This window comes from Populus alba, chromosome 8 (assembly GCF_005239225.2).
Source record: "Populus alba chromosome 8, ASM523922v2, whole genome shotgun sequence".
NCBI lineage: Eukaryota > Viridiplantae > Streptophyta > Magnoliopsida > Malpighiales > Salicaceae > Populus > Populus alba.
Genome location: NC_133291.1, coordinates 12,693,953 through 12,712,575, shown reverse-complemented (window position 1 = coordinate 12,712,575; position 18,623 = coordinate 12,693,953). Strand labels below are relative to the sequence as shown.

Genomic DNA, 18,623 nt, shown 5'->3' with positions numbered 1-18,623 from the left:
CGATCATCCTCTCTCAGCATCCGGAAAACTAAACCAAAAGGAACTCCTAGACTTTTTGAAGATTTATTTGTCAGCTGCAATCGCTACCAACTGAAATTCATGGAAAAATGAATGCACTTGTGTCTGACAATGAAAGCTTTGTCGATTTATTTCATCCTCGGACCAATCATGGACGCTTCCCTAGTAAAAGCATCGTCATCGTCATCGTGATCTTGTGGCTACAAATTGGTGGCATGCTGTTGGTGTTTTTTTTCTATTGGATAATTTGATAATGGCAAGAAAAAGGGAAGGCGGGAAAAGGGAGAGGAGATGGCAGCGCTTTGGAGGTGGTCGGTTTTGTTGGTCAGAGATTGGTGGCAGCCATTGTGATTCGTTGGTGGAGAGAGAGAGGAGAAGGAAAAAAAGGAAAGCCATGGTTATTTCAGGGGAGGACATTCATAAAAGAGTTGTTTCTTTTTTCTCATTTATTCTAGGGAGAACGACAAACGATGATGTCGTTTGATGTTTTTTTTTTTTAAAGAAATATTTGTGTTTTTGATTTAAAATACATTTGAAAATACGGTTGAAATCAACAATTTATACATTTTAGATCGTTTTGATAATGTATTTGAAAAGGATTTACTCTACTCTGATCTTGGGAAACTTGAAATTCTAGCTGTTTTGCGTCTTTCTATCTCCTGACTTTAGGATTCTCATTGCTGTGCAACCACACCATATCTTGATGATGTGCTTATAGCTTGGACTTGAGAGGCTGGAGTTTTGTATTCAAGATCTCAAACTGGAAAGGAAGGAAAGGAGCACTATGCCTCTTTGGAGAGATAATCACGTTGGATAAACAGAGACATTGTTCACACTCTACAACTCATTTGCATTAAGATGGCTGCACATGTATGTACTCGGCAAAAGAACTACGCAGCATACTGAAGCCATATTAGGCTAGGATGTAGCGTATACCTGTGCATGGATCCCTTTGCAGTCGTGTTTTTCACTGGTCAAATTAGCTAGTGTTCATGTTGTGAAACAGGTAATAAAAAAATGATCATCTGATTTCTATTTTGCTGGCTTTGATGTGTGTCGCCACAGGAGCCCGCCGGCTAGATTGTTCAGTGCATGAGAAGCCATTGGTACGACCAAGCTTGAGGATACAATGGTAGCATAGCCATAGACAATTCCAACAAAGGTTGCCCTGAAAGAAGTTAAACAATAAAACCATGATTTTACATAAAGGTAACTGTCATAAACCAGCTGTAAATTAACTGAAGAATATGGAAATAGAAAACAGAGATTCTGGAGTATTCTTCAAATATAGTATTCATAGACTTTGAGAAGTTGATGTGTACCTAATGGAATATTGGGGCATAAAAAGTGATTACTGATTCATTATTGGTCTAAATGAGAAATGGAAGTTAAAACCTTCCATTTAGTCATAGAATAAAATGAAGAAGAGCTTGAGAAGGTCAAAGTGCATAATAAATGTAGCATGGACAGGATAGACATGTAATTCCAGTTAACAAACTGTAGAAGTGAATACCAGATAGCAAAGGAGTACTTTCGACCGTTTCCCAAATGTAGAACACCAAATATGGTGGCAGCTAGAAGGACACTCTTCCAATCCATTCCAAAGAGCGGTAGCAGCGCACCTCGGAAAAGAAGTTCCTAGGCAATCCATGAATTCACATAAAAAATTTGTCAGTTGGTTTTACTGAGAAAGAGATTATACGCCTATATTTTCCTTACATGCATGTTTTAGAGACCTGAGATTATACATTCACTTACCTCAGTAACTCCCGGAAAGAATGAAACAACTAAGTAATCCAAAGGTTGAAGTGATGTAAGGACCTGCATGGAAAATAAAGAAGTAAAGACTGGTGCGGGCTCTCAGCGACAAAAATTGCTAGCATTTAGAGATAGTTGGAAAAACTATGAAGGTCCAACTCAGTAGCTGAACCATAAAAAAAAAAAAAGATGAGAATATTGAAAGATAGAACTTATGTAAACAAATTTCCAATCATTCCACATTTAATTCTAACTAGATGACTTTCTGTAGATAATGATAGAGATGATGATTGATTAAATTAGAGATTGAATCAGAAAATTGAGTAGAGTACCTGCTGATTGGCTGCTTCTGTCGATTCAGCAAAGTCTGGCCATGTCTTCAGTAGCAAGTATCTGCATGATGAAATCAGTATGACCAATCCTGTAATCAACTCAAGATGCCACATCTCAATACCAACTGTAAAGAGAAAGTAAAGATGAGAAACTCTTTTAAGTATGGTTCAAAAAGAAGGAAAATAAAAACCCCCCTCTTTAAGGTACTCAATAAATAGTATACACACAGACATATAACTTTGTATTTGGTCAACAGAATAACAGCAGGCAGAGAATAAAAACAAAGACATCTGGATAGCACATCAGATTGAAATTATCCATCATCAACTAGCAGTCATTTTGCCATGTATTTGGATAGGGACATTTACCAGATTCAGAGTGAAAATTTTTTGGATTACGGTACTATCAGGGAAAAAACAAAAACATCAGCAAAGATTGATCATAAGTTCTATAGGATACAAAATTATGATGATAAACGTTTTCCTTGAACATGGCCATGAGAAGACATTTAAATTTGGGCAAGAATCTTCAATCTCATCAAAAACTACACACCACTCAATGAAGCTTTAACCTAACTATGATGAGTTGTATTCATCTTCTTTGACTGATAAATTGTTGCTTGGGCTGCATTCTTTGTCATAGCTCCATCTACATGGATGAAAATGTGACTCGGACATCTAGCATAGTCATTTACATCTAGACAAATAAAAGAAGAGAGTACTATGAACATTGAGTTCAGGTCCAGTGTCCCTCAGAGAGACAGGGAGGACTCCCATCTTGGTCCATGCCATGAGGTAATGGGTTGTCTTCCTGGTTCCTGGTCCATGTTGCAGGAATAAGTGGGACCAGTCCAGCGTTTTAATGTAAATCTAGATGCAGATAGTTCTCATCGAGAAGTCCTTAATTTAATAATAAAATCCAACCGGCATATCCAACAAATGTGGATGATAATACAGGGCAAATAAACTTTTTATTTTATCATATTTCTAGTGTCCAGCCAAATACTAAATGTTCACTTTATTTCTATTTGCACAAGAAACAAGGTTGAAATAATGAAAACAATTTTATGAACAACCAACTGGAAAATTGAAGAGGCAAAACATGAAAATTTATACATGTGACTTCAGTAGAGCAGTCGAGGATTGGCAGTCCTTCCATTGATGCGACATGAGACACCTGGAAATTAAAATCAGGGATCACCAAATAATGTGCAGATTATTCATGATGTCAAGCAATAAAAATTGTGCATATAGATGTTAATGATATCAATCTAAGCTCTAGAACTTTAATCACATGATTAGAAACACTAAGCATTGTATATCATAGACAAGGAAAGATGGGAAAATCAAATCCATTATTTTCTAAACAACAAGAGACAAGATCAACAAATGAGAATAACTCTGAAAAGATTTCATCCAGATTTTCCTGAGCAAGTATGCAAGAAAGTAAAGTAAAACCTTGCCTGTCGAATTAATAAACCCAAAGCAGCTATCAACCCAGAAGTGACAGTGCATGCCTGAAGCACATCACTTCTTGAAGCGATATTGTTGAGTGTACTTTGCACAGGCTCCACAGAATTATCCTCTAAAGAAGACTTATCTGATAACACTACTCTCTCTTCTTCTAAACCCTTCTCAGTACTTTCCAGAGCTATACCATTTTGTGACCGCTCATCCCGTGTCCATTTTCTCACTGATTTCCGTCTCGCATAAGTTCTTGTGCGAAACTTATCGCCCTGAAAAATAAATAAATATATTATTTTCAGTCTCAAAAAGATAAGATAACCCGCATAACCATTCCTTTCAAATTTTGCTAAAAAGAAAGGTGAAAAGTGAGTATCTTACACTAGGTGATTTGGCAGGTAACTGCAAGAACTGACAAGAATCAATTAGATAGAGGGCAGTGAACTTCCCACCTAGTTACAATTATGTTTAAGAGAAAAGCAAGCACAGCTTTACTAAGCTCTCAGTGTCAGTGACTATATTATGGAATCCATGAAAGAGAGAGAGAAGAAAGACTAACCCATGAAGGTAGAATTTGACCATGATACGTGGTTGGTTACAGAGTAGATATTAGCTGAGGTATTAGTAAGCAAAGCCATGGTAGTTGATGGCCTCCAACTTCAATTTTGATGACCTATAGAGAATTGGAAGAAACCTTGAAAATCCAAACCATTACAGCTCCGGTCATTTGTTTTTCCGTTCTCCGTCAATTTATTTTTCTGTACTAAATTTTGTCCTCTCGCCACGTGGATGGTCATCAATTTTCACCAATCATTTCAGTGCCCAGCTGTGCTATGTATTATAATAATATTTTTTTAACATTTTATATTAATATATTAAAATTATTAAGAAATATTAAAAAAATAAAAAAAATCAAATTTAATTCTTAAAAAAAAAAACAGTTTAAGAATCATTTAAAAAAGAGATTGAACACAATCTGCAGGGTAATTTGGAGTCTAATAATAATAATTTTTTAAAGTATTTTTTTATTTTTTAAAATTTATTTTTAATATCAACATATTAAAAATAATCAAAAACATTAAAACATAATTTAAAATATAATATATTTAAATTTTAACAAAAAATAAATTAAAACTCACTCCCAAACATCATTATAATACCAAATTTTTTGATAGTCCATATATCATGTCCTAAGTAATAGTGTTAAATCCATTTGGTTGATTTAAAAAATTTAATCCAATTTAATCTAATAAGATCTAATTAACTTAACTATATTTTTAATAATTTGATGAATTTAAATAAATCCAACTAAATCAATATTAAAAAACAAAATAAAATGATGACTATTTTAATAAAAAAAAACACTATGAAATAATAAGTGATCGTTACCTGATTGGTATTAACAACAATATTCCATTTAATTTTTATGTGTTTTAAATAGTATTTTAAGAAAATTAAAAAAATATATTTTTTATATAGTTTTAGATTTTTGATGTGCTATGTTAATATTAAAAATAGTTTTTTAAAAATTAAAAAAAATATTATTTTAATATATTTTCAAAAAATAAATATTTTTTAAAAATCAATAGTTACTATTCTCTCAGTACCTGTTTAAAGTTGCCCTCAGTTTTATTGTAAACAAACGACCCATCGTCTTCTTCTGTTGCTATCACTACATTTTGCTCCCACATTTTCTGATCAAATCATAATCGAATTGCTCGCTTCTCGATAAATGGTAATCAGATGATTCAGATCTGCTAATTAAATTAAATTAAATTAAATTATTGAAGAATGGGAAGGAATTGATCTGGGAATTTGAATAAGAAACAAAATGAAACAGAGCAGGATTTGAGTTGTGGAATTGACGGTGATTTGTTTGCTGTTGCCGATGGTTTCGTTAAGTGCGAAATAGACAAATATTTCCTACTCAAAGTGTTGAAAGACGGAGCGTTTTATAAAATAGATCGAGACGGTGCCGTTATCTGATTTTCTATTGTTTTCATGTACAAACTATCATTTCTAAATGTATTTTCCTAAATCAATAAAATCATATATTCTTTAATATCATTCTCAATTAGTTCACGAAAACTCGATTTAAATGGATGAAGGCTTATTTAAAATTATGGTAGCGATAATAATTTAAAATATTTTTTATTTAAAAATATATTAATTTTTTTATTTTTTAAAAATTATTTTTAACACCAAAACTTTAAAATAATATAAAATATATAAAAAAATTAAAATTTAAAGCAACCCAATTAACAACACATTATCAAACACAATCAAAAGTACCTTGAGTAGTGGTTGGTTGCCTTTGGAGAAGGATAAATTTTCCACATTGGAACTACTCATTAGATTGGCTTCCAAATTTGAATTTTGGGGTGCCTGGGGACAGCTTTTAAAAATACTTTTTGTTTGTTGTACCAGCACAGCACATCATACACAATTTAAAGAGGCAAGTTCATCGGCTGGGAGGAGAGGGTGACAATCACTTACTCGGAAAGCAACATGGAAATGGCTAGACATGGAAATAGACAGTGACATGCTGAAGAAATTCTCGCATGATTCCAATCTTAGAAAGCAATAAAACTATGTAACATTATTGGACGATAATATATTGGGATCCGAGCTAAAGAATTTTCCACATAAATTGTTTAATATTTTAAATTAATTTAATATGTATTATTTGGAATATAATTTAAAATATCACAAAGATAAAATTTATCGGTTATAAATACATCATAAATCATTCAAGTTAAAAATTTACACACTCTTTATTCTTAATATATTTACGTATATATTTTCTGAGTTTATCTATTATACTTTATCTATTTATAAAGTTACTTACTATATTATTGGATAGCCTTCACATCTTGCATGTACTATTTACCGGTTATCTCATCACCTGTTACTACTATAATTACCCATTATTTTCTTTATCAAACATCACCTACTACCAGCTGATTCTTTTAGACTTTTCATATTAATTCATTAGATACATTGAATATAAATAATAAATTAAATTGCTTGAAATACAATACCAAATACCAACTAATTATCCAGCACATTAGCGTTTTTCCCATAACATAGATTTTGAGACGCATCAATAATATCAGTAGAAGATCCATTTTCCTGCAAGTTTCCCGTGCTAAATAATTTAAGTAAAACAGTGCCGACATTGCAATTTGAATGTTCTTTAATTGCATTTTTTAGACATTTTTCACAGTAACGGAGCTCGGATCAGACCAAGAAAAAAAATGCAGAAGGCAAATGGACTCTGTCAAAGAAACCAGACTTGTGGTTTGGTTCCGGTTGCAGAACCGAAGAGAACTCTGAATAAGAAATACCATTTGAGTAAATGTCAAGAGGGATCGAGGGAAGGATGACGGAGGTAATGGTGTTCACTTTGTTTGGTAAGAACGATGGCCACCCTACAAATCCTTCCTCAATTGTAATTTCTAATAATTGACTCTCATCCTTCCCGTTCTTTAGTACTTCTCAATGCTTTTGTTTGGGAAGGATCGATTTACATCCTTCCTCTCTCTTGTTGTCAAACAACTAAATGGATGATAACTTATCCGTCATTTCTCCTCCACCTTTAATCCATCTCTGCTCACAAACATAGCCCGAGTGATTTACAAGTGGTAAACATGATGAAAACTATATGCACAAATTCTACTCTAAAATCCTTTTTCATTATAAGAAACATAGCATATGGCATGGCAGGGCAGACGTGAAATGAAGACAACCTCAGGTGTATGTTTTCTAATAATGCCATTATGACTGTTCAAAAGGAGAAATAAAACTGGGTACTGCTGATAAGTAAGCAAAAATGTGCTTCCATATGTTCTAAAAATGGATCTCAAATTCACATATTTAGAGATTTATATTAATTACGAGGATGCTGACTTTCAAGAACTCAACAAAAGATGAGATCGATCATTTTGTGTAAGAATCAGGGACAGTAGTTCTTACCGGTCTCTATGTACATTTGAAGGTCGGCATCTCCCCTCTATACATCATTCTTCTTATTTACTTTCAATTCATATTAGGTACTCGTAATACATTAAGAAAAGGGAATCATGATAATCTTTTGGCAAGCTATCGACGTAGAGATAGAAGCGCGACAAATCCTCTTTGGAAACTGCTTTTGTGTCAACAACTTCATTGTTACAAGTGAGAACCCATAGGTCTTCCGAGTTAACTCTCTTTAAGCTGCCACGGCAAAATGGGCAGGACTCTGACCTTGTGTTCCTGCGATTATACAAAAAACCATACAAGTGAAATTAATGGCAACCCTCTTCAATATCAAGTACTCACAGTGGAAAAGGGCGTTGGTATTGCATCAAGATTTCAAGGCTTGTAGTTACCAGTTGCGGTAGCATTTGATGCACATTGCATGACAGCAATTAGGCAGTACCATTTTGGTGCAGGGCTCCAAACAAATTCCACATTCATCTTCCCTCTCCAAGTCAATATTGGCTAGCTTGTTATCTCCTTCCACCTTATTTTTGCCCAAATTCTCCATGCCAGAATTCTCTCCCTTAACATCTTCCAACTCTTCTAAGTTACTATGAAGCCGTTGAAGAGACGGTGATATAACACCTGTTGATGCAACAATCATGAAATGGAACAAGGTCAAATAAAAACATACAATCAGAATGGTTGGAAATTAGTTGCAGTGCATTTATATCTATGGTCTATAAATCAAGAAATGCCAAACAAAACAATCTTACATGATATACATACCATAGAATTCCCGAATTGTTGCTTTCCTTCCGTGCTTAGATAGGCTAGGTCTACCATCGCTATAAACCTGCACGATATTAAAGAGCAAACACATAGAAATTTGCCCCAATTATACACAGCAGGATGGAAGAATTGGAAACTTTGGCAAAATATCTTTTTAGAATCAACAGACCAAAAGGAGAATTGACCTTATATAAAAGTACATGAAAGAAATTTAGATATCTAGGGAGCAGGCAAATGCATGAACAATCTATCCGTTGTAGCAAAAAGAAAAGGAGAGGTGCCCAGCGATTGTAAACTAATTTCATCTGCAGACGCGCTCCATCCTTGCCCCTTGGAATTGCAGCAGCCCTGGTACACCATCATTCACATCGTGTAACAAAATTAGCAAGACTCAGTCACGCTATCAATATTTAGACAATACTGGTCACTAGAAAAAGAACAAAACTTATAACCATTTTTTTCCCTGAAAACAGAGAAGGCATAAAGAGAGAGGGAATCCCAACTATCTCCACCTATTAGCACTTGGAATTGCATGAAATTTAAGCCAAAGCAGCTCGCTTTAGCCGCAATTGAGTAGGCAGACATAGCAATACCAACACCAAAATCCATTATTTATGTGTGTACATGGATATTGCAGTCTTTTTTATGTTAAACAAATAAAACTGAAACATAAATTCCCACTTGAAAATATCCTTCTACAAATTCACAAAATCTGCAAATTGCTTGGTACAAACTAAAAATGACCATAGAAAACAAGAATAAAAAATCCCTATCCTCTTTTTCCTTGAATTATTTCAAAACGAACTTATGTTGTTGTTGTTGATCATAACAAGTGATTCTTAGAATCCCAACTACAAAAAAAAAAAAAAAAACCCATGTGATCAAAAGAGGAGTTGAAAAGAAAAAAGAAATTTAAATGACTCACAAAACATTGGCATGCTGGATATCGGCCTCCAAGACTTTGAGGGAGTCTTGGTAAGATGAGTTGCTCAACTGATAATGCATCATCTCCATCTCTCTCAAACTCAAAGCCCAACAAAACAAGCTCAACTGGGTCTGCAGGTGTGTCAAGCAATAAAAAACAACAGAGAGAGAGAGAGAGAGAGAGAGAGAGAGAGAGTATAGCTAAAAAGGAGAAGGGATAGGGTGTGTGTCCCTAGCTTGCTTTCTCGGGGCGGCTTTGACACTGACAACTCTTGGGTTTTTTGATCGTCAGAGAATACGTATGTATAATTCTGGTGTGGTGGGTGGCTGTGTCTTGTTCGTTTGTTGACGATGCTCTCCTTTAATTTTTTTTCTCCCTTTTCTTTTGTTCTTATCTAATCTTTTGCTTTTAGTTGTTGCCTTCCCTTTTATTATTTCTTTATAGCCTTGCCTTTCCTCTCTCCTCTTTCCCCTTCTGTATCTTTGGATTTTATGCTATTTATGTAGAGAAATTATTAAAAAATATGGGGTTTTATCCTTATTTCTCACAAAAATATGAGAATTTTCATAAAAATAATTTACGAATTTTATTTTATAAGATAAAAAGAGGTGTAATTTCTTAGACTCACTGTACAATCAAATATCATTACACGAAGTTAATTAGGGTAATTTTTTTTATTTGGTTTAATTTTTATCAAAAAAAATATAACTAAATCAATTTTTAAAAAAAAAAACCGAAACTGGTTCAAATTAATTTGGTTCAGTTTATTTTTAATTTTTTTCTATTTAGATTCGGTTTTTTCAGTCTCAAACTTATAAATCTAAAACAAATCGGTTGATTTTTTTAAAATTTTAATCGGTTTTTTTTTTATAGTTTGATTTTTTTTAGTTATTTTTTTTTTAATTTTCTCGATTTCATTAATTTTTTGATTTTTTTTTACTCACTTCTAAAATTAATAACAAGATTTGGTGGAGATTATTGATTGAGTATTTTTTAGGTAAACTGCCTATTATTACATAAGTTGGGTAGTTATTAAAACATAATTGTTCGAGTAGGCTTTTTTATTTTAGGGTTTAGCTGCCCAGTGGATTTGGTGGCAGCCTGATTTTTAATCATAGAATAGAAATCCCTTAATATATGAAGAGGTCGAATCATATCTATATAATTTAATATAATATATGGTGGCTTTAAGATGATGAAAAACCTGTTTAGTCCTCTTCTTGAACAATATGAACATATAATATTTAGTGGATGAGATAAAATAATAAAAGACTATAAGGAGCTATTCACACAAACACCATCTAAAATGTGAAATCCAAGCCTTAAGATATATATACTAGTTAAGGCGATGCCAAAAGGTCAACTCCATTAATTGCTTGTTGATGAGTATATTATAAATTGTTTTTTTTAAATATATATATTTTAAAAAATATATTAACATAATATATTTTTTTTATTTTTTACTTCAACACATCAAAATGATTTAAAAATATATAAAAAATTAATTTAAAGAAAAAATTTGTATAATATACCTTTTCAAACCAAAAACATCTTCAACATATTAAAATAATTTTTTTAAAAAAAAATATATATATATATATATATATAAATTAATTAAAAAAAAAAACTCGTGAAACATGCCTTTAAAAAAACTTATACCTTTCCAAATCAAAAGCATTAATTGATGCTTTCAGTTTAGGAGCGTAGGCGAGGTGTAGGCATGAAAATGCAAACCATATTCCTAAATAAAAAGCATCAGAAGCGTGTTTGGTTATGTGGTAGTAGTTGCTTTTCAAATAACTTTTCGTGTCGAAATACATGTCAATAATATTTTTTTTATTTTTTAAAAATTATTTTTGACATCAGCATATCAAAACGATCCAAAAAGTACAAACCGAACTCAATTTTAGCAAAAAAAAAATTTTTTGAATTTAGACAAAACACCGTTTGGAACGCAATGCCATATATTAATTGGATTCGCGGTTGCGGTGGAGGCAAATCGCGTTTTTAAAATAGAAACATTAATTAATTAATATGTTTAATATTATGAAAATTATTTTTTTAAAAAAAATATATTTTACTTGAAAATATATCAAATTAATATATATTTTTTATTTTTTAAAATTTATTTTTAACATTAACACACTAAAACAAAACAAAAACAATAAAAAATAAATTTTTATTTTTATTTTTTTTTAAAATGCCACCAAAAAACAACACACATCTTTAAGAGTCAGAAATTTCTGCTTGGGGCATCTCTCCCTCTCTCTAACTGTTTGATAAGGCAAGACAATTATTACATCTTCCAGAACATCACGCTATTAGATAGGAAAGTTGGTGTTTTTCTAGGGCAGGCACCTCTCAATTGCCTTTTTCTTTTTTCTCTGGTCAAAGTTTGCAATTGGAAAAATAATTTAGACCTCTCTCACTTTTATACTCTATTGTATCAGTTTAATTCAGATTAAAATATGAAAAAAAAAGTGTGGATATGGTGTAAGAGTATATGTTACAGATAAGCGAAGGCTGATGGAAAGAAAACTATCTGGCTGCTGGGACAAGGCAACCATTAGATAAGTCAGGGCTCTCAATCTCGAGAAAGCTTGTGAGTAATGTTTTCCGGGAAGATTGTGCTCTTGAACTAGCAGATTGTACTTTTTGGCTGCCTTCAGTTACTTTTTCAATCTTGTTAGCTTCTTGTATAGCCAAAATTATTTCATGCATCCTTGGCCGAGAAACTGCTCGTTGTTCTACGCATTGGATTGCAACTTCAGCAATCCTCCAGATGGACTCGATCTTGGCATTTCCAATTAGAACAGGATCTACAATGCTCATCACATCTCCTTTACGAATCAAGGACCTTGCCTGCAGAAGATAGCAGCTCATGAGGATGATTAAGCCTTAATTTGGTTTCATATGTAGTGAGCATAATAGAAATATACGGGCTTCAATTCAAGAAAGATGACTATATGCCTTTGAAGAGAATGGTGATAGCAAGAAGTGCATACCCAATGAACAATGTTCAATTCAGAACCAAAATCTTCTGTTGAGACAGGTTTTTTTCCTGATACCAGTTCTAAGAGAACTACTCCAAAGCTGTAGACATCACTTTTTTCAGTCAATTGCTGATTTGCATGGTACCTGAAGAAGCAGTTACACGATTGGTGAAGCACGAGCAGAAGTAGTAGAGAATGATGGGTATGCACAACTGATGAAGGTGTGGCTTACTCAGGATCCAGGTAGCCAACTGTTCCTCGCGCCACACTTGATACATGGGTTAAATCTTCTTCAGCTTGCCTTGAGAGCCCAAAATCTGACACTTTTGCTCTCATATTGATGTCCAGGAGAATGTTGCTTGTTTTAACATCTCGGTGTATGATACCAGGGTTGCATCCGGTGTGCAAGTATTCAAGTCCTACAAGCATCTAATTATGTGTTTATATTGTGAACTTGTAAACCAAATACTAATGCATCATAAACAAACCAGAAGTTCAATATTAACCTTTTGCTGCATCCTCTGCGATCTGCAAACGAGCTAGCCAATCCAAGCGCTTCTGGTTGACAGGACCTATTAGAAGGTCATCTCATTGATTTAAATGGAAATGTTTCTAATAAAGAAACAGAAGGGTGGACAATAAAGCAATTGTAATGTGCAGATTGCAGACCATGAATGTGATCGCGCAAAGTTCCATTGTGCATGTATTCATAAACCAGAATACGCTGATGTTCTTCTTCACAATATCCAAGCAGAGGAACCAAGTTCCTATGATGAATTCTTGACAATAGGGCAACCTGCAGGTGCTTTAATGTAGTTAATTAACCAGCCCTCTGAAGTTCATGATAGTTGCTTCATTTCTTGGTCTGATCTTATGCTAACTAAGTTTCTTGTTCTTTAAACATTCAAAGTTTCAAATCTCTAACTCCATCAAATTATGTGGGGTGACATGAAGTTACCTCAGTCACAAACTGCTGTGTCAGATGAGTGGACGAGTCAGCCATTATCTTAACTGCCACTTCTTTTCCGTCTATCATTTGCCCATAGTAGACAGTCCCAAAACTTCCTCTGCCTATTTTTTTGGAAAAATTCTTGGTAGCTTCTTCAAGCTCACGGAGTGGAATATAATATGAAACTCCTTCATCCATCATATGCCAACCCCGTGCTACAGAATACGCAGTCGAAGGCTTGGTACTTACACGCCAAGAATTACCTGACAGACTCAAGAATACTTGAGAAATGCACAAAAATTTGCTATGCAACATGAAGATAACTGAGGTGTGTGTGTATAGATATATACAGACCTTGGACTTCACTTTTTTTATGAGATGTCTTTCTTTGAAGATTACGCAAGAATAGTAAACTTCCTATCACAACAATTAATAGAACTGCAAGTATGCCAATCGAAATTCCAACTATCAACTTCGAGTGCATCTTTTTTCTTGCCTCTTTGTGCAGTCCAGGATTATGTTCATAACTGCAAGAGAATAATATCGTAGCTCTTTATAAATGTTATGAGGCATACGATTTGATGGTTCTTGCATCTTATTCTCTATACCAGTTTCCTATGGAACAAAAGCTAGGCACATCTTTTATTATCATATAAGCCAAGGGGTAAGCGATGACATAAAACAATTCGAAATACTCACTTAAAGATAACTTTTCCAGTTAAAAATTCTGAAGGTATTTCCCCACTAAAGGAGTTGTTCTGTATGTACCTGTCACAAAGACATTTCACAGTTAATGAGTATCATAGCAGTGTCATGGAAGCATTACCGCCTGGGATCAAAAGATTAATTGTACTTCATATTGCAATCAAGAGTCTGGTGAAGGGTGAATCATCATATATAGTGTATAGAGACAGTTAAATAAGTCAAGAGTGCTACTTACAGTGCCTGTAATTTAGGTAAACTACCAAGGTACTTGGGCAATGGACCATTCAGTTTGTTGCTCTCCAGATGCCTGGATGACCATTGAATAAAGCAGGCAAGGACTAGTCAGTTGTTCTACAGGTAATTTGCAGAAACATGCACTAGTAGAAATTGCAGTTTTAGGATAAACTGATGGAATGTAAAGCATGAATTTCAAAGCTTACACAATTTTCAAATTAACAAGATTGCTTGTACCAGGGATTGGCCCTGTAAGGAAGTTACCATCCAACCACCTAAGAAAAAAGAAAAGGATTAAGATGGATCATAATATGAAGTAGTACAGCTCAACTATTGCACAGCATCACTTACAACTCTGTCAATTGCTCCAAGTTGTTAATCTCAGGTGGAATCTCTCCTTTCAGGTTCTTCCCTGACAATGCACTGTTCAGCAGGTCAGCAGAGTCACTCTTATAAGGATCTTAGAAAGTCCGGAACATTAACTACTTAATTATGTGGAAAAATTTACGGAGCCCATTACAAGTTAGCAACACTTTTAATATTGCGGCATTGGCTGTTCTATGAGCTTTTAGATCAAGTATATCAAATGAATTTCCATGGCATGATGAATTTATTGTTTCTTTGAATTCATAACTGTAGCATTCAGTAACGCATGGCAAAGCAAGTACTCTAGTTGACAAATCAATGAATAGATATGAATGGAGTAATGAGTATCCATACCAACTGCAACTACTAGCGTTTTTCAAAGACTAAGAGTCTAAAATGCCAAAATGCACTGTCCAGAATGAAATATATGAAAATCTAGAATTAACTAAGTGAGAAGAGGTTACATTTTTGTGATTCTTGGTGGTGTGGTTGAGGAGCAATTCACCCATTCCCAGTGAGCAGGAACACAAGGATCGCCTTGTTCATTTGCCCAAACACTTTCAGCAGACAGAGAGCGAAGGGCATTGAGAACAGTCACTGGCAATTAAAGTTGTAATTATTCATACAGCTAATATTGGTCAAGCACGTTCTTTCTCATACTATTAGGAAAAATTAAGAAAAACATTATGATTAGGACCTCTTCGCACAGATGGTTTTTGGGATTAGTAATAAGCTGCGGTTGTAGGCTTACCATCTTTGCTGTCAGTCTTCGGTTCAATCTTTAGGTATTTACTAATCTCAATCGCATTTAAGAGCGGTCCTAGTGTAGAATCTCGGGTCTTGACAAAAGAGAATGAAAGAACAAAATCCAGAGACACATTCATATAGCTGGGTTCATAAAGAGTGTAGCTTCCGTTGGCATTTTCTGCTATATTTACCACTGCATTGCTGTAGTCAGATAAGTAGGGTTGCTGTAATTTGAATTTCCGAGTCTCATTGGCTCCCAAGTCTTCAATTTCGGCAAAATATGCATAAGCTCGAGCATTTGCAGGGAAATCTTCAAGATTCAACCTATAGCTTAGTGTCTCTTCAGTGCCAACAACAGCTGTTTGCATTACTTTAACTGGAGGGTATTCTCTAGTCCTAGTGTCTACGTACTTCGATGTATTGATTCTAACTGTGCCAGGGGCCACCCCTACAAGGTAGTTTTGCCTTTTCTCGAGATCTGAACCCCAAATTCTGTCATATGGATCATCCGGGTACCTGAGAGAGGCAAATGTTTTACATTTTGACATCTTTCCATGTTGCACAAGAACTAGATTTAATAGAGAAGTGAGTGGAAAGCTAATTAATGAAGTGCTCAATTAACTCCATGTTATCTTTCTGCAACAATTGGAAATCAGCTAACCTTATGGCATCCTTGCTTAAGGCACCAAAATTTACTCTAGCTGCTACCTCTAAGAAGAAATTATCCTCAAAATCAGTGGCATACATTGAAAGGTTGAGAGGTCGCAATTCTAGAGTGGATATGAAGGGAGAACCAGTTGTAGCACAGCATACGCACACATCAATTGAACTTGAAGGAGCCCTGATAATCATTTCCTTCACATACACTCTTGAAGCATCCAATACTACCATAGTCGACCACTTTGTTGTGTCCAAGTAGAGATCAAATTTGGGGTAGGCATCTTCATTTTCCAAACTTCCATATTGAAAAGTGGCACGGACAAGATACCGCTTTCTCTCTTTGGTACCTAGAGTGTAACAGTACTTGTTGCTGTCTATAGGAAAGTCTCGCCGTCTTTGATACTGCGTATTTCCATTTGAAACCTGTGCTTCTGATGATCTTCCATACTTCATGATTGTACCGTTGTCTGAAATCCATGCCAGTCCAGTTCTTGGATCAGTGTAATTACTTGTGCCGCCACAATCTATACTGATAAATTCTGCATTTTGAAATTGGTTGAATTAATTTCTTGGATTTTCATCTATATTACAAACTCCAATTCACAGCACAAAAAGAGAAAGGGATCATCGCCAATCTTTAAGAAATAGATTGCTATTACTGCTATCATCGCAAGAGAATGAAAACATGCTTAAGATCGCAACAAGAAACCAAGTTGGTATCTACATCTTTGTGTTACAACGTAGCTAGCACAGTGTACAAAATGAAAAGAAAATATCCTTAAAATAAACAATAAGGTTGCAGAGTCAAGAAGAACTCACCTGTAACTTGGCATATAGCAGAAGATACAAAGAACAGATAGAGAACCAGAAAGTGAGAATACAGAGCCATTAAAGAAAGGGAGATAAAAACAAATCCTATTATCTAATTTTTGTTAGAACTTCAAGTGATTGATGAACCCCATAACTGTTTGTTAAGCTGAGCATCTAACACATTTTTCTTCCACAACCTAGTACTTACTCTTCACTTTTTTTTTTTTTTGATTGATGAGGTTGTGCAATGTTCACTCATGTTATGGCCTTCTTTTCTCTTGGGAATCTTCTTTTCCCCAACAAATCAAAAGATTTCAAGTTCTGCTTTATTTCCTTTGTGAAAGTGGGTGACTCAAGCTGAACCTATAGGGTGGAAAAAGAAGAGCCAACTTTTACTATAAACACGTTTGTTTATGTTGAAAAACCTTTAAATTTTGTTTTTAGTTTTGATATGTTATAATAGCTTGAATATGATGTCAAACACAGAGAAGTCCATAGAGTTGTAACGAAGATTTGAAGGGAAAGCTCTCTCTCTCTCTCTCTCTCTCTCTCTCTCTCTCTCTCTCTCACACACACACACACAAACACAACACACACACACTCTCTCTCTCACACTCACACACACACTGAGAGAGACTTGACATTTGAAATAATGAAAGATAAATATTTTTTATTTTTTGGAATTAATTTAATTTCATTAATTAGTTTTTGAAATTTTAATTATGCATAATATTTCCAAATAAGTTATTTTTTTAATATGACTGATAAATATATTGATATGTAGAGGCGTGTTTTTAAATTTTTATAAATATATTGATTTAAAAAAATATTTTTTTATATAAATATCAGTATGATATTAATAAAAATCAATTAGAAAATAATTTTTTTATTTTTTTATTTTTTCTTTACAAACTCTTTGATATTGATAATCAAAATAAACTTATTTTTCTTATAAATATCAATTTGATATTGATAAAAATCAATTAAAAAATAATCTCATTCTCTTCCTATTTTTCTTTACAAACTCTTTGGAGTACACTCATCATAAATAAAATAAAAATGTTTAAGAAACTTATAGTAGTTGTTATTTATAAATTTCAAGATTTTGTTATATTCTGAATATATATTGCTTTAACATTGTAACAAATATTACGGGGCAATTAATTCTTTAAAGATAATGATTTTCCCTCAAAGCTTTTCTGTGACACCCAATATTATAATAGGATATCAGTTTGATAAAGATATTATTTAGGAACGCATTTCATAAAAAAATAATTTTTTTTAAAATAATTTTTTATATATATTTTTGAATAATTTTGATGTACTGATATCAAAAATAATTTTTTAAAAATAAAATAAAATAAAAATATTATTTTAATATATTTTCAAAAAAATATATTTAAAAAAACAACTATTATAATAAACCCAAGCATCAATCCATTTGAGTCAGCATCAATGATGTTTTTTATATAATAAAATGAGATTATTTTAATAAGATGTTGACCTATCTTGATCCCATAATCCATAGATTGATTGGATAAACAATTATTAAGTTCAAAAGGGGCAGTGGGTACTGGGAATCAAATTTTAGCCATGCATACAGCAACCCTAAATGAAATAAAAGGAGATGGTACTATTACTGTTGAGGAATTTAATAATTCTCTTTACTTTAGCTTTTGCGAAACACAAAATCTACTTTTTTTTTGTTTTTTGTCGATTTGGACCAACTTGTCTTTAACTTTACACATATTTACAAAATACGAGTTTGAAAAATACTTTAATCAAAAGCATTTTAGAAAGTGTAGTTTTGATTATTTTTTAAAGTGTTTTTTTATTTTAAAATATATTAAAATATATTTTTTATTTATTTTAAAATTAATTTTAACATCATCACATTAAAATGATCTGAA

At 33.3% G+C, this 18,623-nt stretch overlaps 3 protein-coding genes across 5 annotated transcripts; all 3 read right to left on the bottom strand.

The window, feature by feature from the left end:
* Positions 1-785: 785 nt before the first annotated feature.
* Positions 786-4,314, bottom strand: LOC118053694 (uncharacterized). Its single transcript, XM_035065025.2, has 8 exons — positions 4,132-4,314; positions 3,954-4,024; positions 3,572-3,844; positions 3,225-3,285; positions 2,109-2,233; positions 1,777-1,839; positions 1,532-1,656; positions 786-1,186 (listed from the first exon to the last, which is right to left on the bottom strand). The coding sequence occupies exons 1-8, from the start codon at positions 4,208-4,210 to the stop codon at positions 1,051-1,053; spliced, it is 933 nt and encodes a 310-aa protein (XP_034920916.1). The 5' UTR covers positions 4,211-4,314; the 3' UTR covers positions 786-1,050.
* A 3,103-nt stretch (positions 4,315-7,417) lies between these two features.
* LOC118053703 (E3 ubiquitin-protein ligase AIRP2) lies at positions 7,418-9,661 on the bottom strand. Of its 2 annotated transcripts, none has more exons than XM_073410677.1 (5): positions 9,250-9,661; positions 8,510-9,175; positions 8,322-8,388; positions 7,943-8,177; positions 7,418-7,826 (listed from the first exon to the last, which is right to left on the bottom strand). In XM_073410677.1, the coding sequence occupies exons 2-5, from the start codon at positions 8,627-8,629 to the stop codon at positions 7,616-7,618; spliced, it is 633 nt and encodes a 210-aa protein (XP_073266778.1). In that variant the 5' UTR covers positions 8,630-9,175; positions 9,250-9,661; the 3' UTR covers positions 7,418-7,615. The 2 variants fall into 2 exon arrangements, with proteins under 2 accessions (XP_073266778.1, XP_034920927.1); XM_035065036.2 differs by having other exon boundaries at positions 8,510-8,672; positions 9,250-9,659.
* A 1,989-nt stretch (positions 9,662-11,650) lies between these two features.
* Positions 11,651-17,275, bottom strand: LOC118053678 (probable LRR receptor-like serine/threonine-protein kinase At1g67720). 2 transcript variants are annotated; one of them, XM_035065006.2, is made up of 15 exons: positions 16,723-17,275; positions 15,905-16,442; positions 15,248-15,759; positions 14,961-15,093; positions 14,482-14,553; positions 14,337-14,405; positions 14,132-14,203; positions 13,891-13,959; positions 13,546-13,718; positions 13,201-13,454; positions 12,912-13,038; positions 12,749-12,814; positions 12,475-12,661; positions 12,255-12,387; positions 11,651-12,111 (listed from the first exon to the last, which is right to left on the bottom strand). In XM_035065006.2, the coding sequence occupies exons 1-15, from the start codon at positions 16,790-16,792 to the stop codon at positions 11,788-11,790; spliced, it is 2,799 nt and encodes a 932-aa protein (XP_034920897.1). In that variant the 5' UTR covers positions 16,793-17,275; the 3' UTR covers positions 11,651-11,787. The 2 variants fall into 2 exon arrangements, with proteins under 2 accessions (XP_034920897.1, XP_034920905.1); XM_035065014.2 differs by having other exon boundaries at positions 16,922-17,275.
* Between the last annotated feature and the right edge of the window lie 1,348 nt (positions 17,276-18,623).

Bases quoted from the DNA above. Each gene is read 5' to 3' on its own strand.
- LOC118053694 (XM_035065025.2), bottom strand. From the start codon at position 4,210: ATGGCTTTGCTTACTAATACCTCAGCTAATATCTACTCTGTAACCAAC. The intron at 4,025-4,131 runs GTTAGTCTTTCT...AATTGTAACTAG, and splicing joins GTCAAATTCTACCTTCATGG to GTGGGAAGTTCACTGCCCTC. The intron at 2,234-3,224 runs GTATAAATTTTC...TTCTCTTTACAG, and splicing joins CTGCTCTACTGAAGTCACAT to TTGGTATTGAGATGTGGCAT.
- LOC118053703 (XM_035065036.2), bottom strand. From the start codon at position 9,338: ATGGAGATGATGCATTATCAGTTGAGCAACTCATCTTACCAAGACTCC. The intron at 8,389-8,509 runs GTCAATTCTCCT...AATATCGTGCAG, and splicing joins TTCATGTACTTTTATATAAG to GTTTATAGCGATGGTAGACC. The intron at 7,827-7,942 runs GTAACTACAAGC...GTATAATCGCAG, and splicing joins ATCAAATGCTACCGCAACTG to GAACACAAGGTCAGAGTCCT.
- LOC118053678 (XM_035065006.2), bottom strand. From the start codon at position 16,792: ATGGCTCTGTATTCTCACTTTCTGGTTCTCTATCTGTTCTTTGTATCT. The intron at 12,388-12,474 runs GTAAGCCACACC...CTGCTTCTTCAG, and splicing joins GTTGGCTACCTGGATCCTGA to GTACCATGCAAATCAGCAAT. The intron at 12,112-12,254 runs GTATGCACTTCT...TATCTTCTGCAG, and splicing joins AATTGAACATTGTTCATTGG to GCAAGGTCCTTGATTCGTAA.